Source organism: Zalophus californianus, chromosome 4, assembly GCF_009762305.2.
Source record: "Zalophus californianus isolate mZalCal1 chromosome 4, mZalCal1.pri.v2, whole genome shotgun sequence".
Taxonomy (NCBI): Eukaryota; Metazoa; Chordata; class Mammalia; order Carnivora; family Otariidae; genus Zalophus; species Zalophus californianus.
This window is the reverse complement of record NC_045598.1, coordinates 147,053,036-147,079,810: the sequence shown is the minus strand read 5'-3', so window position 1 is coordinate 147,079,810 and position 26,775 is coordinate 147,053,036. Positions and strand designations below refer to the sequence as shown.

Genomic DNA, 26,775 nt, shown 5'->3' with positions numbered 1-26,775 from the left:
GGGGTATCAAGAAGCATTAACTCAAGTCCTGTTATTTCAAAGATTTGAAACTTAAGATGAACAAGCTGCTTATCTTATTTAGTTGCTTCACCTCTAAATGGAGGCAATGAAAAACAAGTCATAAAGTTAATATGAACACTGTGACTTCATGTTACTCAAATATCACCTCCTCAGCAAAGTTTCCCTTAAACCTCCCGTGTCCTTCCAAAATTCATGTGTTAGTCCTCATAACTAATGTCATGATTTTAGGAGATGAGGCCTTTGGGAGGTGATTAGACCAGGACGACAGAGTCCTCATGATTGGGATTAGTGCCCTTAGAAGAGACCCCTCTAGCGTCTTCCAACACGTGAGACTATAACAAGAAATGTGTGATCCAAAAGAGGGCCCTCAACCAACCATGCTGGCACCTTGACCTCTGACTTCTAGCCTCCAGAACTGTAAGATATAAATTTCTGTTATTTATAAGCCACTCTTTCTGTGGTATTTCATTATAGTAGCCTGAACAGACAGGGACACCTAAGTAGCTGCTTGCTCTGTGATGTCATAGTATGAGTATATAACACCTTACTATAATGCTTATAACAATGTATTTTAATAAACAGTATGTGATTTCCTTAATGGCATGGACTGTCTTATTCATCTTTGGATCCTAAGAGACAAGCACAGTACTTTGCACATAGTAAGCACCCACTAAAGGTAACTGAAGGAAACAAACACATACAAATCATACTTAAGTGGGAAACTACCACCACTATCCATTTTCTAGTTGTTGTTTTTTTTAAGATTTTATTTATTTGACAGAGAGAGACACAGCGAGAGAGGGAACACAAGCAGGGGGAGTGAGAGAGGGAGAAGCAGGCTCCCCACTGAGCAGGGAGCCTGATGCGGGGCTTGATCCCAGGACCCTGAGATCATGACCTAAGCTGAAGGCAGACACTTAACGACTGAGCCACCCAGACGCCCCCCCATTTTCTAGTTGTTTAAAAACTTTCATATCTGCTCTTTTTAGCTTACTCAATCCCTTAAGGTGATGGAAAAGATGAGGCTTATCATGTGGTAACCAAATTTTAGCACTATTAATTCCTTAAAGTAGGCAGTACATAATCAAAACACTACACCCTTCCTGAATTAGCACACAACACAGACTAATTTTTTTAAAGATTTTATTTATTTAATTGACGGGGGGCACACAAGTGGGGGGAGCGGGAGAGGGAGAAGCAGGCTTCCCGCCGAGCAGGGAGCCCAATGCGGGGCTCGATCCCAGGATCCTGGGATCATGGCCTGAGCCGAAGGCAGTCGCTTAACCAACTGAGTCACCCAGGCACCCCAACACAGACTAATTTTAAGTTTCATCTTTTACTAGCCCTTTCCACAGCCTACAATCATGCACATATTTCCCCATCCTCAAAATCTTTCCTCAAGCCTTCCTCACCCTCTAGGGAACATCCTATTGCTCTCCTACCTTTACCCTATACATTTCATGGAGATTAGTTAAGACTTGTAGACTTCACTTCTGTGTTCCCGTTTGGTTTCTGATCAAGGCAACCTGCTTCCCATTTAATGACACAAAGGAGACAATCTTCCTCTCCCAACTTTCCAGCTCAGTTTTTTCTCCTCAGCTCCGAATCTCTCAACTGGGAACCTTTAACCAACGCATGCTTGAGCCCACAGTAGAGTAAGGGAACAGCCAAATTATCTCACCCAGAGAATACTGTGGTAGGAAAGGACCAGCAGAACAAAGAGACTCCAAAGTCAGAAATAGAAGGGACAGGGCACAGAAGAGATAAGCAGAAGTTAATGACAGTGGGCAACTCAGCAGACACCGTCATGAAGATACAACCACATCTGAGGTCTTGACAGGATGACCATACCCTTCAGAGGATGACCACATGGGACACTACTCAAGAGCTCCAAAAATTTGATAATACAGGAAGAAAGGGAGGAGAAGGAAATCCTGAATGATCAAGATATCTTAAATGACCAAAAACTTCCTAAAATTACCACATAAACCTGGAACTAACTAAAGTAAGTTTTCCAGTAGAATGAGGGCCCAAATAGAAGATAAGTTCAGCAGAAGAAAAAGTAAGAAAATCCTCTTTCTCACACATCTGTGTTTTATAGATAGAAAATCTGTGCTCGCACTACCTGATTTTGGCCCTCACTGCCTCCCTGACTATATTTTCTCATTCTCCTTTGCTGACTCCTGCTATTGTTCACCCCTTTGATAGTATGGTATTATCATCCTCAAGGGTTCTGTCCTTCTGACCTTCTCACCTCACCATATAAGGCTCCTTGAGCAATCTTCATTCCCCTGGTTTCGAGTATCTCGCAAAAAATAAATAAATAATCTCATCTGGCTACTCCACTACTTCAACAACTCTAAGTAGGTGTTATGGGCAGAAACCTGTCCCCCACAAATTCATATGTTGAAATCTTAACCCCCAGTACCTCTAAATGCGACTATATTTGGAAATAGGGTCTTTAAAGTGGTAATTACGTTAAAATGAGGTCATTATGGTGGGCCCTAATTCAAGGTGACCATGTGCTTATGAGAAGAGGAAATTTGGACACAGGCAGGTACAAAGGGAAGATTATGGGAACACACACAGAAGATGATCATCTATGAGCCAAGGCGAGAAGCCACAAAAGAAACCAAGGCTTCTGATGCCTTGGTCTCATGCTTCTAACCTCCAGGAATGTGAGAAAATAAATTTCTGTTGTTGAAGCCACTCAGTCTGTGGCACTTTGTGATGGCAGCTGTAATAAACTGTAACAAACCAAGAGAGTAGCTTTCAAAATTAAGTTCAAACTTCACACACAAGAGCCATCCTGATCTCGCACCTGCTTCTCTCTCTAACCTCATCTCCCATCTCTGCGAGTTTCTGGCACTCATTGCATAATTTACTCACACAATGTTACCTTTGCACAGGCAGTTCCCGTACCAAAAATGCCTGTCCGCTGGTACTTTATTCTAATACCTTCCTATCACTCAAAGCACATTTACAAGCAATGCTTATTAAAATAATGTTAACACGTATTATGTATTCAAGTACCAAGAATGATCACTGTGCTAGACCCCAGGGATAGACAGAAAATGTCCCCATTTAAATGAAATGACTTCTTTTATTTTATTTTATTTTATTATGTCATGTTAGTCATCATAGAATACATCATTAGTTTTTGATGTAGTGATCCACGATTGTTTGTGTTATAGCACCACCCTGTACACTCCTCCATCACTGTACTTACATAAGAATGTAATAATTCTTTCTTGCCTGAAGGCCTTAATTTTTTTTAAATCTATCCTATTAAGTATCTACTATGCACTACCTTTATGAAGCACTTCCTATGCTAAGCACCATCTATGAAGTACCTCATGTATCGTTCATCTCAGCCCTGTGAGATATGTACTATTATTATCATTGCAATTTTACAAATGGAAGTTTAGCCCCAAAGGTAAATTAAGATGACACAGATGGTTAAGTGGCAGGGCTGGTCATCAAGCCTAATTTGTCAGATTCCAATCACCTTCTTATACCACTTCTCCTTGGAACGTGTAAGTTCCTGAGAGGCTGGAGCTCTATATTCCCAGCCCTTGGTAAAGCACCTGATACATACTAGGAAAAAAATTCATGCGTTTGAGCAGATAAATAAATGATGACAGAATAAGGCTCTTTAACATGAATGCCTTAAATTCAGTTGAAGCAAATGAGAAATAACTGGGTTGAAAAGCATAGGAAAGATGGTCCACCATGTCTGGTTAAGAGCAAGGAATCACATACATGGGTTCCCTCCGCACAGCCTCTACTCAGCAGCTTTGTGAACTGAGCCAAAGTACTTTGCTCTTCTGAACTTGGATTTATCACTTGTGTCATGAGGTTATTTTGCACATTAACTGAGGGATGCCAAGGCAACATGCTTAGCATGACATGAGACACAGTACCAAATAAGTGTTGGAGGCAGTTACTATCATTAAGTGTGACTTCTCTACTTGAAATGAGACTAGCAGCTTATCAGATGATTTTAAGAAAAAAATCTATTAGAGCAAGAACATGCTCCCCAAGAAAGACTGAAAGATGTTCATTGGGAGAAAAATGGCAACTTCTCCAAGGTGTTCGTGTCATGACCAGTGAAAAGCAGAGTGTTTTGACAACTTTTACCAAGTAATATGGCATGTGTTATACTCATTAAACGTCTCTTGAATGTAACAATCAATTCCAGATGGTAATGTGAACAATTCACAGATAGGTTACATAAGCAATCAGGATTACAGATTTACTCCCATCTTGAGAATCAACATACATTTCTATTTCATTTTTCCACTGATGATCTCTCTCTTCTCTTGGTATTTCATGTCCAGCTGGTTTTGACTTTTAAATTTCACTTCAACCATTATTTTACCTTGATATTAGCCCTCATTGGCAGCACCTCTGCCAGATTTTTCTCTAAGATACATTTGATATAATATATTAATAACCTAATAGAATGGAAGAGCTGGTTTCAAATCCAGATCTTGTGATTCATCAGCCTTTCTCAGAAATAAAATATGTACCAAGCACTGTGCTAAGCTCTCTATATTCTTACCACTCCTGTTCAACAGAGTACTGAAAATCCTAGCCAGAGCAGTCAGGCTAGAAAATGAAATAAAAGGTACCCTAATAGAAAAGAAAACAGTAAAACTGTCTTTGTTTGCAGATGCTATGATATTATGTAGAAGAAATCCTAAAGACTCCTCCAAAAACCTGCTAGCACTAATCAATAAATTCAGTAAAGTCAACATACAAAAAAAGTCGTGTTTCTGTACACCAACAACAAAACATCTGAAAAAGAAATAAAAAAAGCAATTTCATTCACCAGCACATCAAAAACAAAGTTCTTAGGACTAAATGTAACCAACGAGGTGAAAGTTCTCTACACTGAAAACAAATAAGACTTTGATTAAAGAAACTGAAGGCACAAACAAATGGGAAGATATCCTATGTTCATTGATCAGAAGAATTAATGTCAAAATATCCATATTACCCATCTATAAATTTAATGTAATCCCTATCAAAATTCCAATGACATTTTTCACAGAAATAGACAAACAACAATCCTAAAATTTGTATGAAGCCACAAAAGATGTCAAATGGCCAATGGAATCCCCCCAAAAAGAACAAAGCTGGATGCATCACACTTTCTGATTTCAAACTGTATTACAAAGTTTATAGTAATCAAAACAGTACTGTACTGGCATAAAAACAGACACTTAGGCCAAGGGAACAAAATCTAGATCCCAGAAACAAACATTCACATATATGGTCAACTAATTGACAAGCAAGAAAGAATACTCAATGAAGAAGGGATAGTGTCTTCAGTACTGTTGGAAAAGCTGGACAATCACATGTAGAAGAATGAAATTGGACCCCTATCTTACACCACTCATAAAAGTAAACTCAAAATGGATGAAAGAATTAAATTTAAGAATTGAAACTGTAGGGGTGCCTGGGTGGCTCAGTTCTTAAGTGTCTGCCTTCGGCTCAGGTCATGATCCCAGGGTCCTGGGATTGAGCCCCGCATCGGACCTCCCTGCTCAGCAGGAAGCCAGCTTCTCCTTCTCCCACTCCCCCTGTTTGTGTTCCCTCTATTCCTGTGTCTCTCTCCATCAAATAAATAAATAAAATCTTAAAAAAAAAGAATTGAAACTGTAAAACTCCAAGGAAAAAACGTAAGGGAAAAACCTTTTTACCTTGGTCTTGGCAGTGATTTCCCGGATATGACACCAAAAACACAACAAAAGGAAAAAAATTAAGTGGGACTACACCAAACTAAAAAGCTTCTGAAGCTTTTTAGCAAAAGAAACTCAGAGAAATGAAAAGGCAACCTACAAAAGGAGAGGAAATATTTATAAGTTATATATCTAATAAAGGGTTAATATCCAAAATACATAAAGAACTCATATAACTCAAGAGCAAAAAAATTAACCTAATTACAAAATGGGCACAGGAACTGAATAGACTTTTTTTTTTAAAGAAGACATACAAATGGTCAACAGGTACATGAAAAGGTGCTCAACATCACTAATCATCAGGGAAATGCAAATTGAAACCACATTGAGATATCACTTCACCAGTTACAATAGCTATCATTAAAATGACAAGAGATAAGTATTGGCAAGAATATGGGAAAAAAAGAATTCTAGTGCACTATTGGTGGGAATACAAATTAGTACAGCCACTATGAAAAACAGTATGCATGTTCTTCAAAACTTAAAAATAAAATTACCATATGATCCAGCAATCCCACTTCTGAGTATATATCTAAAGAAATTGAAATCAATTATCTCATAGAGATATCAGTTCTCTTGTATTCATTGCATCACTACTCATAATAGTGGGTAGTAAAGACATGGAAACAGCCTAAGTGTCTGTCAGTGGATGAATGGATAAAAAAGATGTGAGATACACACACACACACACACACACACACACACACACACACAGAGGAATATTATTTAGCCATGAGAAAGGAAATCCTGCTATTTGTGACAACTTGGATGGATCTTGAGGGCATTATGCTAAGTGAAGTAAGTCAGACAGAGAGAGACAAATACTTTATAATAACACTTAAAATATAATATCACTTATGATATCTAAAAAAAAAAAAAAAGACCAACTCAGAGATACAGAAAAGTAGTAAAGTGGTGGTTGGTTGGCATGGGAAAAATGGGGTGATATTGGTCAAAGGGTACAAACTTCAAGTTATAAGATTAAACAAGTCTAGGGATCTAATGCACAGTATGGTAAGTACAGTTAATAATACTGTTTCATATACTCGAATGTTGCTAATTTAGTAGATTTTAGGTGTTCTCACCACAAAAAAGAACTAACTATGGTGGTAATCATTTTGCAATTTATAAATGTACCAAATCAACATGTCTTACGTAAACCTTAATACCATAAAACCTTCCACGATGTTATGTGTCAATTATATCTCAATAAAGCTCAATAAATAACATTATACTATCATAGAAGTCAATTCTTAGATAAAAATCTAGTTACTACTGGTTGATTTAGATAAGGACAAAGAATAAGTGAAGGTCTTAGGCTCTATTCACACAAAAAGCACCATTACCTTTGGTGGAGGAACAAATTCAACACATTCCAGCCATACTGTTATAAAGCACCTTCCACATATTGCACATTTTCTTCCCTGAGAGATTATGTTCCTGACCTGTGGGTGCTGTTCTATGACGTGCATTATGAAAGGATTCTTTCCTGCTAGCTCATTCATTATAAATCTTGAAGTTATTTCCTAGATAAAAAAAATGGTTCCTCAGATTATTTTTAAGATAACTATTTTATATTACAATTGACATTTCGCTAATTGACATTTTTGGCCTATTTCTCACAGTTAATTATCGATAGTATATATATTATAAATTATATTGCTAGTGACCGACATTATAAATTCATTTTCAATAATATAAGAAAAACAAGTTACTTCCATTTCAATATCTCTATGTCTCTTACGTACAGGAATCCAAATTAATAAAAATTTACATCACTAAAGTTTAGGTTCAAATTTTGTACCTCTCATTAAAATAAGCAAGGACTGTACAAATAATTCAGACTGGACTCAAATATTGAGTCTGTCATATTTACTAACGTCTATATCCTTACTACTTAAACTATGACTCATGGACCAATAGCATCTGCATCACCTCAAAACCTATTAGAAATGCAGACTTCCTGGGGTGCCTGGGTGGCTGAGTTGGTTAAGCTTCCAACACCTGATTTCAGCTCAGGTCCTGATCTCAGGGTCCTGAAATTGAGCCCAAGCACCAGGGTCTGTGCCCAGCGGCAGGGTCTGCTTCTCTCCTCCCTCTCCCTCTACCCTTCCCCCTGCTGCCTCTCTCCCTTTCTCTCTCAAATAAGTAAATCTTAAAAAAAAAAAAAGAAGAAGAAAGAAATGCAGACTTCCACCTGCACCCCAGACCTACTAAACCAGAAGCTGCAATTTAAAAAGTTCCCCAGGCAATCAGTATGCCTGTTGAACTTTGAGACACACTGGTCTAAGTTACCCACTGCAGTGAGTACTTGAATAGAGTCATATTGGTAAAGAGCACTGATTTCTATTACCCAAATCTCTGAATTCAATAGGTATTACACCTATCCACCCAGCCATATCCAGAAACTTCACTTTAGGTAATAATTAGAATATTAAATAACAAAAGGGGTGGTGAGAAAATATAAGCTGGCTTTTGCCACGACCACCAACAATATCATCATCTTAAAGTAAAATACTATATAATACATAAAATCAAATCTTCACTGATGAAGAAAACAAAATAAACTTTTGATTTACTCCACTAAAGGAGCCGCATTGTTTGTGCCGGTAGCATGGAAGTCCTGTATAAATGTTACACAAACACTGCGTGAATTTTAACAGTTTGTGGGACTGTTTTTTTTTTTTTTTTTTTCTGGCCAAAGTGAAAGATTTCCCTCCAGTATTAAGATAGCCCATATCAGGCTCTAATAGGAATCTTTGGGAATATATACATACATACATATGTACATACATAATCTTCACTCATTCACCCCAATTAAAATCTTAAAAAATAACAACAAAATTCTATAAATTGTTGCCTCCCTGTTCCTTATTACTCTATCCCTTCCATTTACCCAAGCATCTGAGAAAGCTGCCTTTCTACAGCAAACAGCCTTAAGCTTGGGTTCCTTAAATGATCCTTCAACAGCACAACCTCCTACCTATTTCAGCTCTTTCTCCTGGATGGTTACATAATAAGTCAACCTTTCTGAAAAAAATACTCTTTCACACTAATATTAATTACCAGGACTCCTAAATTAGATGTCCATTATCAAATCCTTTTCTTTAACTACTTACACAGAGCAGAGTTTGTGATTCAGAATGAAACACTGATTTTAGAGGTAAGTTTTTAGCTACCAGATCTCAATGGCTAGGTCTCACAATAAAGCAGAAAACAAACAAATAAGGATTCACTCCCAAAACAGCAGATGGTAGAAAAATTTGCTGAAATACATCGGACCTATAAATAGGTCACAATTCATACAGTTCATTTTTTCCATTTATGGTTTCTGGAACCAAATACGTTTGTTGCATTTGATATGTCTCTTGACAACTCTTACATTACCAATTAATTATGTTCCTCTCCTACTTGCTGCCAATATATTACTTTGGGAGAATAACATATACCACTGAAACATAAAGTTATGACTTGGAACTGCTAGTATATATAAAGTAAGATACTATTAGCATGACCACTAGTATCTTTCAGGACACCTCTTAAAGATACAGGCAATGCAGTCTTTGAGAACATACGACTTAATGATGGCCTAATTCTAGTGTTTAAAAGTCAAGAAATCTTTTGTGAACAAATAAATTGTTCCTTTTGAATAGTTTATATGCTACTTTGTCAGAACATTTGTTAGCTAACTATATGTACATCAGAGATTATTCCTATGCTTAAACCATCATATATTAAAATCAGTTTCAGCTGAATTCTTTTATTTTCCTTACGTATGATTATTTAATTTGAATTTTAAAATTATGCATATACAAATTATATTTTTATAAATATTAAAAATTATAAAATGTACAACAAATATGAAGCCTTAGAAGGAACGGTGAACTTTGAAACTATTGCATGATCAAACGTTACTGTGTATATGACAGACACTAAAACATCATCAAAAGGAAAGATTCTTAGAGCTAGACAGATAAATAGGTACAAATCTTGGCTCTACAACTTATCAGGGGTGTGACCCTATCTGGCCAAGTCCTTATTAACTTCTCTAATCTTGGATACCACACCTGTAAAATAGGGATTTTTTTTCTAATACTATCACATAGAATTCAGAGAATTAAATTAGATAACATGGGTAAAAACTCTACTGGTGCAGCATCTACTGGTGCAGTATGCTTTGGTTAATATTTTGTTATAATCTAATCATAAACATTGAATTTATTTCATAAATCTTTGAGATGAAGAAAAGTTTTTAAAAATCTTAATCAAGGCATAGCCTAAATCAAAGCTCTACAGTTCTTTGACAGATCAAGTCAGGGGTACCTGGCTGGCTTAGTTGGTGGAGCATGTGACTCTTGATCTCAGGGTTGTGAGTTTGAGCCCCACGGGGTTTTAAGTAATCTCTACACTCTAAGTGTAGAGATTACTTAAAAAAATAAAAAATCATAAAAAATATTTCTTAAAAACAGTTTATCAGTAACATTACCCAAATATCCACTAGCAATGACTTTTACTTTAAGTACAAATATGAAATATATAATAAATTTGGCACCTTCCTAAGAAAAAATCTTAAACATACTTTCAAAAATACCCAAATCATTAATATAAGTAAAAATCATTATTTCTACTAAGTACAAATGACCCTTTTGAACAACACGGGTTTGAACTGTGGACTCATCTATCAATGGACACTTGGGCTGCTTCCATAATCTGGCTATTGTAAATAATACTGCAGTAAACATAGGGGTGCATGTATTTCTTTGATTTAGTTTTTTGCATTCTTTGGGTAAATATCCAGTAGTGGAATTACTAGATCATACGGTAATTCCATTTTTAACTTTTGAGGAACCTCCATATTGTTTTCCACAGTGGCTGCACCAGTTTGCATTCCCACCAACAGTGCACAGGGTTCCTTTTTCTCCATATCCTCACCAACACCTGTTGCTTCTTGTGTTTTTTATTTTAGACATTCTGACAGGAGTGAGGGAATATCTCATTGTGGTTTTGGTTTGCATTTCCCTGATAATGAGTGATGCTGAGCATCTTTTCATTTGCCCCGTGGACATCTGTATGTCTTTTGAAAAATCTCTGTTCATATCTTCTGCCCATTTTTAATTGGAGTATTTGTTCCTTCGGTGTTGAGTTGTATAAGTTCTTTATATTTTTTGAATATTAACCCCTTATCAGATATATTGTTTGCAAATATCTTCTCCCACTCACTAGGTTGTCCTTTTGTTTCACTGATTGTTTCTTTTACTGCACAGAAGCTTTTTATTTTGATGTAGTCCCAATAGTTTGTTTTTGCTTTTGTTTCCCTTGCCTCAGAAGACTATCTAGAAAAAATGTCAGAGAAATTACTGCCTGTCCTCTCCTCCAGGATTTTTACAACACATGTCTCGCATTTAGGTTTTTAATCCATTTTCAGTTTATTTTTATGTATGGTGTAAGAAAGTGGGCCAGTTTCAATCTTTTACATGTAGCTGTCCACTTTTCCCAACACCATCTGTTAAAGAGACTGTCTTTTTCCCATTGTATTCTTGTCTCTTTTGTTGTAGATTAATTGACCATATAATCATGGGTTTATTTCTGGGCTTTCTATTCTGTTCCATTGATCTATGTGTCTCTTTTTGTGCCAGCACCATACTGTTTTGATTACTACAGCTTTGTAGTATATCTTGAGATCTGGAATTGAGGTTCCTCCAGTTTTGTTCTTTTTTAAAATTGCTTTGGCTATTTGGGGTCTTTTGTTGTTTCATACAAATTTTAGGATCATTTGTTCTAGTTCTGTGAAAGACACTGTTGGTATTTTGATGGGGATGCATTAAATCTGTAGATTGTTTTGGGTAGTAAGGCCATTTTAACAATATTTGTTCTCCCAATTCATGAGCATGGATTCTCTTTCCATTTGTTTGTGTCATCTTCAATTTATTTCATTGATGTTTTATAGTTTTCAGAGTACAGGTCTTCACCTTTTAGGTTAAGTTCATTCCTAGGTATTTTACTATTTTTGGTGCAATTATAAATAAAACTGTTTAATTTCCCTTTTTGCTGTTTTGTTATTAGTGTATAGAAATGCAACAGATTTCTGTATACTGCTTTTGTATCATGTAAGTTTACTAAATTCATTTATCAGTTATAGTAGTTTTTTTATAGTCTCCTGCTCTTACAGGTAGTGGCCTTATGAAGGAGAGGTCCTGCGGTGTCCTTTAGTATAATGTCCCCGGTTCATCAGAATTTGGAGTTTCAGGGGTATCTCCTATGTGAGCTGTGTGTGCCCTACTGTAGTGGCTGAGCTGTATTTGTCTCAGTCCAGTTGTCAGCAGCGGCTTACTTTCCCTGTTATTGGCAGGGTTTGGTCCCTCTGTTGTTAATGGGCCAATCTGGGGCTGCCCTGGGCTTGAGTTGGGTCAGACCAGGCATTTGTCAGAACTGCAGTAGCACCAAATTGCAGGGCACTCTTCCTGTGTTGTCCCGGGGGTGGGGGTGGGGGGGCTTTCACTGATGGGTGGAGTCTGTAGTTAGACCAGATGTTTGCACTCAGCCCACCGCTGGGGCTGCAGTTTAACTGGTATGTGTGGTTATCTTCCACTCTCCCCAGGACAGGAGTCACTTTGGAATGGTGCTGACCCCTATTGGGGCTGCTTGCACAATGCCACACTTGTGGCCTAGCTTTGGACTCTTGTGGGGGGCAGGATGGAGAGGTCTGCTCAACAGGAGAATGCAAGGGCAGGGCACATAGTGTCAGGAAGTTTTGTGCAGGTCTAATGTGGGAGGGGACCTGTAGCCAATTTGGAAAACTCCTGCAGGGTTGGAGGGAGTGAGTCTGCAGAAGAGGGTGGGTGTGGGGTACACTGTTAGCAAGCTAGGTGGAGTGTTCACACTCTGCTGGTTCCTGCACGTGTTTGTGTATCTAGGCTGGGGGTGTGGGCCTTCCAGCTCTTTCGTGCTTAGAGAAGTTTCCCAAAGATCTCTGCCCCTCCTGCACAAGTTCTGAGATAATAAACAAATATCTCTCCCATACCCCAAGTGTTGTTCAAACTCCTGCTTCTATGCTGTATCACTGGGGCTGTTTCTTATGCTGTCTCTTTAAGGGTGAGGACTCAGTTTTTTATCACCCTTTGGCTCTCCCAGAACCAAGCTGCTGAGTTTTAAAGTTCCAGGTGGTAAGCTTCACTGATTATAAAATCTCACAATGTGCCAAAACAAAACAAAGATTTTAAAAACTCATGATATTAAGCCCCTCTCATTTCCAAAGACAATGAATTTTTTCAATACAGTATAGTACTGTAAGTGTATTTTCTTCTTTATGATTTTCTTAATATTTTCTTTTCTCTAGCTTACTTTATTGTAAGAATACAGTATATAAAACCTATGTACATTAACACCTATTTGTTATGTGTTAATATGTTAATCAACTAGTTATGTTATTGGTAAGGTTTCCAGCAACAGTAGGCTATTAGTTAAGTTTTGGTGGAGTCAAAAGTTATACATGGATTTTCAACTGCATGGGGCTGGTGCTCCTAGTCCCTGTGTTGTTCAAGGGTCAACCGTGTGTGTGTGTGTGTGTGTGTGTGTGTGTGTGTGTGTGTGTGTGTATAAAATGTTTGTGTTCCCGGGTCTTTACAGTTTTAAAAAAAAGGAAAGAAATACTGCTCTCTCACTCTGCATCTTCATCCCAGCCACAGGGCAACACTCTTGAATACAAGGGCTCCCAATGAGACCACTGCCACATCGAGTTAACTGCTCATTCAGTCCCCTCCACAAGTCAGAACCTCTTCCAGGAAGGGACTACCTCTATTTCCTTTTCCCTCACCTTCCAGCAGCATCTTTCTGAGACAATAGAGCTTTCTGAAAATGGAATCTGAAGCCCAGCTGCTTAGGTTGGCATCATCATCCCAACACCTACAAGCTCTGTGAATTTGGACAAGTTATTTAACCTATCTGAGTCTCAGTTTATCTATAAAAGGAGGACAATAAGGGTACTACCTTTTTAAGATTATTAGAGGACTAAATTAGTTCATTCCTGTCAAGCACTTAGAACCTGAGAAGTCCAAATGCATGATGGAGATGCATACTCAAATGTGGAAAGATCTACAATCTTTAATTCACCTGTCACCAAAAAACACACAAAGAGAGTCCTCTAATATGCTTTTCTATTCCATATTTTAATATCATCAATTTGCCTGACTAAAGTCAACATGATTTCTGGATCACATTCTTTCATCCACTAGAAATAGGGACAAGTGAAAATACAATGGAAGAGGCAAAGATCCTGGTAAGAACAAATCAAATACATATTTAGATAATACTGAGTATATACACCACATCTTCTTTATCCATTCATCCGTCGATGGACATCTTGGCTCTTTCCACAGTTTGGCTATTGTGGACATCGCTGCTATAAACATTGGGGTGCACGTACCCCTTCGGATCCCTACATTTGTATCTTTGTGGTAAATACCCAGTAGTGCAATTGCTGGATCATATGGTAGCTCTATTTTCAACTTTTTGAGGAACCTCCATACTGTTTTCCAGAGTGGCTGCACCAGCTTGCATTCCCACCAACAGTGTAGGAGGGTTCCCCTTTCTTCGCATCCCTGCCAACATCTGTCATTTCCTGACTTGTTAATTTATATATACACAATGGAATATTATGCAGCCATTGAAAGGAATGAGATCTTGCCATTTGCAACGACGTGGATGGAACTGGAGGCTGTTATGCTGAGTGAAGTAAGTCAATCAGAGAAAGACATGTATCATATGACCTCACTGATATGAGGAATTCTTAATCTCAGGAAACAAACGGAGGGTTGCTGGAGTGGTGGGGGGGTGGGAGGGATGGGGTGGCTGGGTGATAGACATTGGGGAGGGTATGTGCTATGGTGAGCACTGTGAAATGTGCAAGACTGTTGAATCACAGATCTGTACCTCTGAAACAAATAATGCAATATTTGTTAAGGAAAAAAAAAAAGAAGAAGATAGCAGGAGGGGAAGAATGAAGGGGGGTAAATCGGAGGGGGAGATGAACCATGAGAGATGATAGACTCTGAAAAACAAACAGGGTTCTAGAGGGGAGGGGGGTGGGGGATGGGTTAGCCTGGTGATGGGTATTAAAGAGGGCACATTCTGCATGGAGCACTGGGTGTTATACGCAAACAATAAATCATGGAACACTACATCAAAAACTAATGATGTAATGTATGGTGATTAACATAACAATAAAAAATTAAAAAAATACTTGGAAGGTTAAAGTGAAAACAAATTCCTCTCTTTTCTTTTCATCCAACAAAATGTTTCCATTTCTCCAAATATAGTCACTCTGGAAATTAGGATTACATTGGATTCTGTAAGCAAGTCAAAGAGATTATGTCTAGGATCCACACTGCCAATGGACTAGGATTACAGTAAACATTTGCTGGCTTGCAAGAACATTTACAGAAAACTCTTTAAAACTGAAATCACAGCTTTTATTTGAAGACTTGTGTAAATGACATAAGGCTTCACCTGTAGACTCCAGGCGTCCTCCTGTTGTACAGCATTAACTGGCTGCTTCAGGAACAGTGCGTTTCCTTCACAGTAGAATTCCTTCAGCTTCAGATTCTGAAACTTTCAAAACAAAATAAAAACTTCATTGCATGACAAAATAACAAACTTCACTTTTGAGGCTACATCTTATTTAGGACTTACGTTCCTTGTTAGTATTTTAAAAGCAGGACATACTCTAGTTGTTAGAAGCCTAAGAGTCTTCATGCTAGCATGAATGGCAATAACCTTACAGGTCCCTGGTGGCATCCCCCATACTAGACAACTGCAAAAACTTGTTCAGGATAATGGGATTGATTAGTAATAGAAAAGGGGTCGTTAATTAATCAAATGCTAGGAACATTTTGTAAATAATATATTTGTTAGAAAACCAAGTATGATGAAAAATAACATTCTAATAATACACCAAAATCCATGTCTCAAAGACTGTGAACCATGATCCATTTATGTTCAGTGAAAAAGGGAAGAGAAACAAAGGAAAATCAAAATGTTCTCACTATAACCTATTGTGCACAGTGAAAATAAAAAAAGGAGAACAGATTTCACAAGGATATTTAATCTTCTATGAAGAAACCCTAAATTCAATTGTCTACCATTTAAGTCTCCCATCTTAGTAGAAAAACAAAGGATTCTTTCATATTAATAGTGTGCCTTGCTTCCCAGGAACCTATGTGTTTTCAAAGTTAAATTCATTTAGAGAATTACTTTTCTGAGCCTCAGTTTCACCTGTGAAATGGAAAAAAATAAGACCTATCTTCAGTGGTGCACTGGTAAAACAGTTCTCTGGAAATAAAACATTTTAAAAAGCCCTGAACTGTGGCATGTTTTGATTCACTGGTATAAATACTGCTACCATGGCTGATTCCAGTCACCAAACACAGAGTTGGGAAGAGATGTGGAAAATCGGTTCCTTTGAGCCAGGATGAGCCGGCATCATCACACTTATGGAAGAATTAGATATTTCCCTGATTTCAGCTTAGGGTTTGAAACACAGCAAGCATTCAACAAATTAAAATAATTTATTTAAAACACCTTTCCAGGTCATCACATCACTAGGTCTCAAAAGTCTCAGGGAATTTCTACAACATAAACAACATTTTGAAATAAAATACAGAGCTCAATGCCATGTTGGAATCACCTTGCCTCCTGGTCCCACAACAGGCATTCTGACTTTCCTAAGGCAGTTTCCTATGTTGTCTACCATCAGGAAGCAACCTAGAGAGTTGAATCCAGTGGTAGCCCCAAGGCAGTGCTGGATGTGCTGAAATCAAGAAAGCACTCCCAGCATATCATTTTTTCCTTTCTGTCCTAAAGAACACTCCATAATTTATATCAAAACTCATGGCCCTTTTTCAAACAGATACAAACTTGAATACCTTGCTATATGTAAGTATTGTTAACATATATGAACCTCATTTCAAATCTGACCATGGTTCAAAGGGCATACATTTCTCTTTAGGGGTCATGCTTCTCTTCCTTCAAACCCTGTCACTACCCTTCCATCATACATGGTAATGAGCGACTCAGTTTGCTATCTTGCTACACAAAATATTTCAGAAAGAAGTTATCCTCATGAAAGGACATTAATTAATGAAATTCACTAGCATGTGTTTTGAGCAGGTAAGTTTCAATAACCTGAAGTCACACAATTTCTCAATGTCCACTCTGAATATTCCCCAGAACAACATTTTTTTCATACCCTCTATGTGCACTACTGGGTTTCCGGTCAGCCTTGCTTCTTACTAGGACAATATTTTTGATCATTGTCATCACTCCAGTAGCACAATTAGCTGCGTTCTCTTCTGTTTAATAAAACGTTGTTACAGCTTTTTTCTCTCCTCATTACCTCTGCAGAATCTCCTCCTACTCCCAACCCCAGCCACTAACCCTCTACCTTGATTAAGGCCCTCTGCCTTGATTAAGGCCCTCACCTTATATGATTAAGGCCCTCATCAACAGTACTCAAATTAGTCTCCATGCAAACTTTGCTGCCAAAGTTGTCTTTTAAAATGAGAATCTGATCATAATACAATCCTGCTTAACACTTTTCAATGTTCTCTTTTGTCCACAGAATAAACTCAAAAGCCCTAGTATATCATAATTGGGTTTTCTCGGCCAGTTTCTCCAACCCTATATCCTGGTAAGCCCAACCTTCACCCTTATACGCCAGTCATCCTAAGGTGCTTAGGGGTCTCACAAGAGGCCTGTGTCTTATCTCACAGTTATTACTCATGCTGTGCCTTCTACTCACCCCATTCCTGGATTACCTCTTCTTCAAGATGAAAATGTTACCCACCTAAGCTTCTCCGGCTTCTACCAAATGTTTCCATTTCTAATCCCTGGGCCTTATATATTAATCATACCACCTTTAATACTATGAAACAATCGTTATTGAAAAGTCTATCTTCATCTCTCAGGCTTTGGTCTCTTTAAGAACCACATCTTAAGTGCCTATGTAATGCAACCTCTAAATTCAGTACTTAGAACACAGCTGATGCCCAGTAAATAACTGGTAAATTAACAAATGTCTTCTCAGAAACCCCAGGCACACACAGCTCTCCCTAAGACCTCAAAATTTTCAAAGGCCTTCTTCTCCAGAGGTGGTCAATTGTAACTGTTCCTCCAAAGCCCCAGGCCTCAGGAACAATGTATAAATTCAGCAAGTCCTTCTGTTGCTTCAGACTAAAGTAATAAGGGAGATCAGAAGGGTCTGGTTTAGCAAGAACATTGTTAAAGTAAACAAGAAAAAAGGAGGCTGAGATTTCACATTGGCTAAAATAGAACTGATAAGTAGGCTAACAGCAAATTACCATGGGCTCTTTGGACCATCCCAAAGCTCGTGGGTTCCTGTTAGCAAGAAATTAGAATTTCTAAATAAGCTAAAGCCCAACTTGTAAAGAGGATAATATCTTAAGTGTCAGGCTGTGGCATTCAAAAAATATATGAACAATTCTAAAAAGGACAGACATAAGAAATGTAACCAATGAGAAATTTAAGAAAATATATGATAAACTTCATATCTAATTAGAATTGTATAATGAGTAGGCTGATGATAACATTTGAACATAAGAAAGCCAAAAACTCTATTCTGGGAGTGGGAGTGGAAATAGGCATAAAGTGACCCAAAGTCAGGATCCTTCAGTATCAGTTGGATACTTGTCCCTAGAGAAGACACTTAGAAGGAGTTGAAGAGGGCAGGCCAAGAGAGAACTAGAGGAAAGGAGATTACTAACCTCTCCAGCTCTAAACACACACACACACCCCTTCCTCAATTCTGGCCAGGGAGAAGTGGCCAAAGCCCCAAGCCCAGGCCCCTTCCTGCCTTCAATACACTGGGCCTTAACCTGATGGGACAATGGCTCTAGCGTCCTCTTCAGTCCTCTTGATTTAAACATCACTGTAAAAAGAACAACTGGTCTACAAGGGCTTGTCTGTCTCTCCTCACAATCCCCACCCCACCCCTGCTTTAGACCCCACTTCTGTCTTCGAACCACCTGAGAACCAGCAGAGGAAGAGGCTTCTCTTTCCACAGGCCCTGAGTGTTCCATCCTCAACAGTGTGATCGCCTTACAATGTAAATTACATCATATCACTCCCTTGCTCAAAATCATCCAGTGGTTCTCATCTCACTCAAGATGAAGTGCAAACTCCTCACACTGGCCTATAGTACTCTTATGATTGGACCCTGCACTATCTTTGACCCAATCTTTGACCCCTAGCCCTCACTCTCACTTTCTCTATCCCAGTCTCCATTCTGGCAACATTGGCTTTCTTTCCACACATTCTTCACCTCAGATCATTTGCACTTCCCACTTTTTAGCACTCTGCTCTCAGACTTGTCCATACCATTAAAATTCAGAAAAAAAAAATGTAATCTTACAGTTAGCCATTTGAGAGGGAAAATCCTGATGACCCATGGATTCGAAATCCAGACAAGTTTTCATTAACATGCAAAAACAATAGAAAGACTTCTCACATGTATGAGCTAATTACCTTAACCAAAGAAAATTCCTCAAGATACAAAGCAGCTGAAAGAGAGTAACAAAAACGAAGAATTTGGGGAATACATTTATTTTGCCAGTCAAAATGCAAAAAATAAAAATTAGGAGGTGTGTGAGGAGATGGGAAAAATAAAGGGGTTTTAGAGCCCACTTATGATGATGAGCACTGAGTAATGTACAGAAATGCTGAATCATTATATTGTACACCTGAAGCTAAGATAACACTGTATGTTAATTATACTTCAGTAAAAATAAATAAAGTAGCTTCTTAGAAACATCTAAAGAAAAAAAATTTGAAAAATAAAAATAAACATCAGAACACCCACTGCCCAATGTAAACAAGATTAGGGCAATCTGCTTATAAACAAATTTGCAATGTCATCAAAAAGCCTGAAAGTCATTCTTTCTCTTTGTTAATTCTACTTGAAGGAATTCGCCCAAAATAAATATTTGAAATAGGAACAAATATTTATGCACAAAATGTGTTTCTCAGAATTACTTGAAATTTTAAAAGAGTCTCCTATATTAAAAAAAATGTCTGGTAAATTATATGACATACCTGAATCCCCTGGCCCTCTGCATTTTCACTACCTGTGTTTAAGAAAACCTAACCCTGGGTCATCCCTGCCATCAGTTTTCCCTGTCTCTGCACTCAAGCAAATAAGTCCCATTTGCAGAATCACACTGCATGTTAGACAGGAATCACAGTCACCACCTTCCAAAATGCCCTCAGGGGTTGCCAGAAATTCTTCTCTACTCAGCATGCTAGCCAACATTAACTCGGCTTTTTCTTTGTTGGCTTATCATTCTTTGCCCAACCATGAAATAGTTCTCCACAGAGCCCACCACATTCTCTTTTTACTTTATTTTCTTTTCCCTAGGCAATTTTACCCACATCCACAATTTCAATTAAATCTCTAAGCCAATGACTCTGATTCCACATCTGATAGCCAACTGCTTACTCAAAATCTTCACTTTCATGTCTTAAACACAAGTGAAACTCACCATGTCCAAGATTGAACTCATGATCTGCTCTCCTAAGCTTGGTCTTTTCCCAGCATTTTTCTATCCTAGACCATAGAAAGCTTACAACCCATCACCATTTCCAAATTTACCTCTTAAATGTCTCTTGAATCTGTTCAAGTCTTTCCACTCCTACTGCTACCACCTTAGACCAAGTTACCATAATTTTTTACTTGGCTTCAGAAAGAGTCTACCTGAAGTGTACCCAACATTCGCTCTGGTGTCCTCCAATAGATCTTCCACCCTTCAGACAAAATGATCTTTTCAAAATGCAAATCTGATTATATCACCCCCTGCCTAAAATCCTTTGAAATTTGTGTTGCCCTTCAAATAAAGATAAAAACCCTTACACATACCCTATATTCTTTGGCCATGGTCTCTTTCCGTCCAATCTCTGAGCTCCAGCCACACTACATTCTTTCCAGGTCCCTGAACATCCATGTTCCTTCCCAAGCCCTTTCCACACACTGTTTACTCTGTCTGAAATGTGTCTTTTCCTTTCACCTAAATGATTTCTACTTACTCTTCAGCTCTCAGCTTATGTTACTTCCTCCTGGAAGCCTTCCCTAACCTACCTGTTGACTACTGCTCTCTCTCTCATAGACCAGGGGTTCTTCCTTTTAGTGGACGGATTTCAGTTTGTAATTACATATTCATAATGTTAATTAGTTGATCAATATGTTTTCCCACTATACTACAGCTCTGAGAAAGCAGAGACCCCATTTGGTTCCTCACCATTATATCCCGAATTCCTAGTGCAAGACTCAGTTTATAACAAGCATGGGTCTAGGAAGACAGACTTGGTAATCAAATTGCCTTGTTTAAATTTCAGCTCCATTAAACATGTACTAGGACCACCAAACTTTTCCTACTCTGCTGATGCTGCTCCAAGCCCCACCTTTCACCACTAGCCAGGGACCCTGCCACCTATAGATTTTACATGGAATGATTCTACTACTTGGACACTTAAACAGGGGCTTGACTCCTGAGCCAAAGAAAGCTAATCATAGGCCTGATCCAATCATATGCGATCCAACAGACTTGCCTAATCATACACTCTTTTGGGAATTTAAACCAAGAAACATGGAAATAATTTGCAACTGAGTTCTGGAAGCTGGAATAAAATAGTTATTATGTCAAGTTGCTGCAAACTCCACAGTAGGTTATGTGTATGCTGATCTCATAGGAGACCAGAAACAAGGTATAAACAGAGCAACATTTGGAATATGGCTACATTATAACAACATATCAACATTATACCAACAAGTGTGATGACCTAATGGTTCATCCTCATGCTGCTGAAGATCTCAGCAGCAACCTGAACTGAAAACATTCACTCCAATCCTCTGAGCTCCGCCTAACCTTACCGTAGCTCCTGCTTGAATCCCCATGAGATTCTCCTTACTCTTCCCTATGTAACTTTAGTTAAATTCTATTTATGTTGCAACCAAAGAGCCAAAAGAAATCATGCACACCAATTTCAACATGTCATAGAATTCTTTTGTCCCACCTTCAGCAGATAAACAATTCTCTCCACTGTTTCTAAATTACTCCAACTAACCTTCCTGGGTGCTTTTCTTCAAATCCTTCTTTGCAAAACATAAAAATCTACTCCTCCCTTCTCTCAATCTGTTTAAGACTTTCAAATACTCACTCTTTAGAAACAGTTTCAGGCTTCTGAAAGCAAATTATGTAATAATTAGTACCTCTCCACTGGACAGGGAAGCCATATACCTTACGATATTCTTTCATCCATATTTCTAAACCTCACAGATCTGGTTACAGATAAAAAGCAGTCATCAGCAGTAACCAAACTTTTATAAAAGGCACTTTCCTTGGGGAATAACAAAGAAATCAAAGTCCCTAACCTCTGCCCTGGGATAGTCTACAATTTAAACTAAAGAATTACATATTAAGATTTATTCAGACCAGACAACAATTCAGAGTAGTGAACCAGAAGAAAGATATTCAAAGATTTTGTGAAAGCTGTTTATGGTTTAAAAACCAATTGTGAGATACTCGGTCTTCCATTCTTTTTATTCTGACAGGAAATTAAAATTTTAGTGGCCAGATTCATGATGAGAAATGCAGAAAGAATGCCAGTTTGTAGCTTCTGCCTTGGTTTTCATGCAAGTCCCAATGTGGTTTTAAATAAAGCATCTAAAGGTAAAACACCTTTAATTCCACTCTACATATCTTTGTTGTCCTTTACTCAAATTAGATATCAATGTTTCAAGAATTCTTGAATGCTTTTCTTTACCTTCCCTTAAGTCTGTTATTTTAACTAAAATACCCTTTCTTTTAAGCTTTTCCTATAACTAAATCTTTACTTAGTTGCAGAACAGAGAAAGCATGGTCTTAAAGGCTGGGGACTGGGATCAAATCCATTTCCTCCACACAATCTCTTTACACAAGCCATTTAAAGTATCTGAGCCTGTTCTTCATGTATAAATATAACAATATCTATCTTACTAATTGTGAAGGTCAAATGAGGAAGTATAAAGTATGTGGTAAACTTTGAAGCATTCTAGAAAAATTAGGTACTACACCAACATGTAGTCCGTTGTCTACAATAGGCAAGTCACATTAATTGTTCTTCTGGCTTATTAAGATCAGCCATTATTTTGTCTTCCTTTTCTTCCCCCAATACTTTGTTTCATTTAAGTGCTACCAGACAAGGGTAAAGGCATTTCCACATGCGCAAATGTATTAGCAAACTGATATAAGTACTTCTAGTTTCAAGATGGTAAAACTAAGCACAATCAGCAATATCCCTCTCCCATGACAAATCCTAGAAATGACACAAAGATACCTTTTAAAATAAAAAATAGCCACTTAAGAACAGGAAGAGAAATTCTCACAGGAACAGAAACTACCTATAAACAGTTATCATCTGAAGAAAGAAGTATCAACCCAGGATGCAATGGAAGCCCAGGGGGAAATTTCTACACACACAAAAAAATGGAACTGAGGAACAGTACACAGAGGTAGTAGAGGTCTCCAGAAAAGAACAGGTAGTGAAACAACAGACAGGAGGATTACCACACTAAGAAGCTGGCAGATACTATGGATTCATCCACACATTCTTATCACACGGCCACACTCCACCTCCCACCTCCATACCTCCTTTCCCTGAATCCCACACACCCATAGCTTAATAGGAGCAGTGCTTTGAATAGAGAGAGGTGAGAGGGACCCTGAGTGGCTGGCAACACCAGGGAAGAATGAGCAGCTATCAGAATGCATTACACCTGTGGGAATATATTCTCAACCATTTCTCTACTGTTACTGACCAACACAAACTCTATAAGAACTTTATCTTCTCCCATAAAGTGAACTGCAAAGACAGCTGCCAGCTTTCAGGAAATCTCAAGTGTCCCAAATTCAAAAATAAGATGAAAGTTTAAAAATAAAATGACCTGAAAATCACTGAGTGTCACTACCATTGGAAATAATAGAGGCAAGAACTTATATCAGAAGAAACAGAGCTAATAGGACTGGACTCTAAAGTAATTAGTATAATTAATATTTTTAAAGAGATATGTGAAATACTGCCTAGGTAAAGCAAGAATAAGAACCAGTTTTAAAACTTGGAAATGTCAAGCTTTCTGAAGCAAAATTTGACAACATTTATCAAAGCAGTAAAAGTATGCATAATTTGGATCTAGCAATTACATTTCAATGAATCTTTCCTGAGGGAGTAACTAATGGTATGTACAAAGATTAGTTACAATGACATTCACTGAAGCATTTTAATTGTGGCAAGAAGTCTGAAATCTCCCACCTGTCAAAAAACAGGAGACTGCTTAAATATAAACAATATCAATATGATGCACCCACCCATTAGAAATAGGTAACATCGAATGACTATGTCATACACCTGAAACTAATGTAACATTGTACCCCTGAAGTTAATGTCAACTATAATTTTTTAAAGTTAGCACAAATTGGCCAAGATAAAAGAATATTCAATAATTTAGTCAAATTTCCACAATAAATCTAGATACCTAATGGGGGCGGGGGGAAAGAAGAAAGAAAGAAATAGGTAGGAAAATACTTCAAGCAATGGGGAAATGTTTACAATAGAAGTTGAAAAGGCATATTATAAAACATGTACATATGAATAATACACTAATATGTACAAGTAATACTAATAATATGAACACATTAGCATGTATGAATATTCCATTTTTTTATAAAAATCTGTATCTGCACATATACACATGCATTCATAGACCTTAAAAAAAAACCTGGAAGAATAGGAAAAAAATAAACCAACATGTTAAGGTATGAGCATTCCCCCCTCCCCCAGCCCAGCATGCTTAGATTGTGGGTAATTTTGCTTTTTTTGTTTTGTTTTGTTTATCTCTATTTTCCAAATAATTCACAGTGAAAAGAAATTCCCAATTTTTTTTCCAAAATGATCAAACTCACATCACCCTAATTCTGATTTCTGATCTGCAAACTTTCAGAAGATGCATTTGGGAATGGCAACAGGATATAGACTCTTTCTGTACTGGGTTGAAAGACTGAAAATACAGCTTCCCAAAGTGGATAAAATTTTCCCAGGACTAAAAGTATTTCAAGGATTTCAAGAAAGCTATCTCAACATCTGTGCTGATTCTGAGATTCTCTCAGAAGTTTGAAAACTCTCCCACATATCTGGCCCATGAGGTATAAAAGGAAGACTGTAAGAAATATGTTTTCAAGTTCTGTGCTGGTTCGGCTCATGCATTTCAATAGTGAGGGCTGATATGATCCTCAAGGAGGTGAAAATTGGTTTATGGAGGAGGCAAAATAATCTTAGATATTATTACAGTGGCTCGTGGCCCTCCAAAACTCAATCCTACCTGACAATATAAACATATGTACAGTTTCTCTCCAGTGCTAAAATGTAATGGGGTGGGGGACAAGTTATTAGGGGAAAAAATGTCTAAAAAGCTTCTGGCAAAAGGGGGACAAGTTGAGAAACACTGGTTCAGCTATAGGAACTTAAAACCCAAATTCTTTTTTTCATATATCCTCTCTTGGTTAGGGTGCTTAGAGCATTCACTACTGTTATTTATTTTTTTATTACACATGTTCACACATACATGTTCACATGTTCCTTTGTTTTAGAAAACTCAATCAATTGACTCTTCAACAATTTGCTTGTATACTGAAGTTTGTAGACAAAAAGAAGAATACTTATAAAATGGTAGATTTTTTCTAAGCATTGTGTTGCTTTCTGTTTTCACATGTAAGTGTTGGAAGCTTTGAAGAAGTATCTCCTGACAACTATTAATATTAGTTAATAATAAAACAATAATAATAAAAGTTTTCCAGAAACCCCACCCAAAAGATTTCCATTTATTTTTCTCTGGCCAGAACTGTGACACATGGTCACTCCCCACAAAAGTAGTTCAAGAGAAGAGGGTTTGAGATGGAGCCTTCAACCAGCTTCCCAGCAGCACCTGCCGCATGGGTTCTTTTATATCATTCCAGTCTCTCTGATCACATGTCAGCCGCGCTTAGAGTAGCAGACCCTCCTTTATGCTGATTTGTTCTTGCAGTGGTGTAAGCACTGAGAATAGAGCAGTGCACAAAAAAATAATCCATAAAATCTCCCCTTCTGGGCTTATAATGCCCTGTGTGCTTTCTTCATGAACTACCTAAAATTATATTTTTTGTGTATTTGCTTATTATGTCTTCCCCTCTAGAATATAAGATTCAAGAGGGTACAGAGTTTATTTTATTTGCCTCTGTATCCAGAATGCCTAGAACAATAGTTCCTAGCATATAAAAGATATGTAAATATATATTTAATAAATGAATTAATAGTAAGGAAATGAGACTAAGTGAATTGAAGGATCTCTACCCAAGAATAGACAGCTTGTAAATAACAAAGCTAATATATTAAGAATCTCTGGCACAAAAGAAAGACATATAATCTCTTTAAATTCTATAACAGTGGTGCCAAGCTTACTGCCATTGATTTGCTGACTGGTACCAGATCAGGAAAACCAATTATGAGCATCAATGTTCAACCTGGCTTCCAGTGATATCATGCTGGGAACCTGATACAGGCTGTGGGAGTATTTACCCCACGGACCCTGGCGGATGCCACAAAGAGAGCTAGTTGTCAAACATTTAACACCACTGGGTATCTCCTTCCCATCCCACTTCCTTGTCTATTTATGCTGAAAGCACTTACATGAGTTACCCAGACTTCTCTCCCTAGGAGCTGTCCTTATTTTGCTGTTTCTGTGGGACTCTGAGTCTTCAGCATGGTGCCCTCCTCTTGCTTTCTCCACTTTCCAAATCTCTAAATTTTTGAACAAGGATCACATGTGGCTCAACAAGGGTGGGGCAAACCAGTAACTAAAAATTGTGGCTATTCAGCAAGCAAATCAGGCAAGATCACCAGGGTGTAGGTGGAGAAAAGAGAACAGCAGAATTTA

General features: G+C 37.8%; 1 protein-coding gene across 4 annotated transcripts in view; it reads right to left on the bottom strand.

Moving 5' to 3' along the window:
* Positions 1 to 26,775, bottom strand: part of LRRC69 (leucine rich repeat containing 69) — a 97,279-nt gene that overhangs the window by 9,153 nt on the left and 61,351 nt on the right. For 2 of the 4 annotated variants that reach the window (XM_027604764.1, XM_027604774.1), the window contains 2 exons: positions 15,273 to 15,374; positions 7,115 to 7,294 (listed from right to left, as the gene is read on the bottom strand). In XM_027604764.1, the coding sequence (XP_027460565.1) occupies positions 7,115 to 7,294; positions 15,273 to 15,374 (282 nt within the window). The remainder of the gene's footprint in view (positions 1 to 7,114; positions 7,295 to 15,272; positions 15,375 to 26,775) is intronic. The other 2 variants (XM_027604784.1, XM_027604793.1) reach the window with 2 other exon arrangements.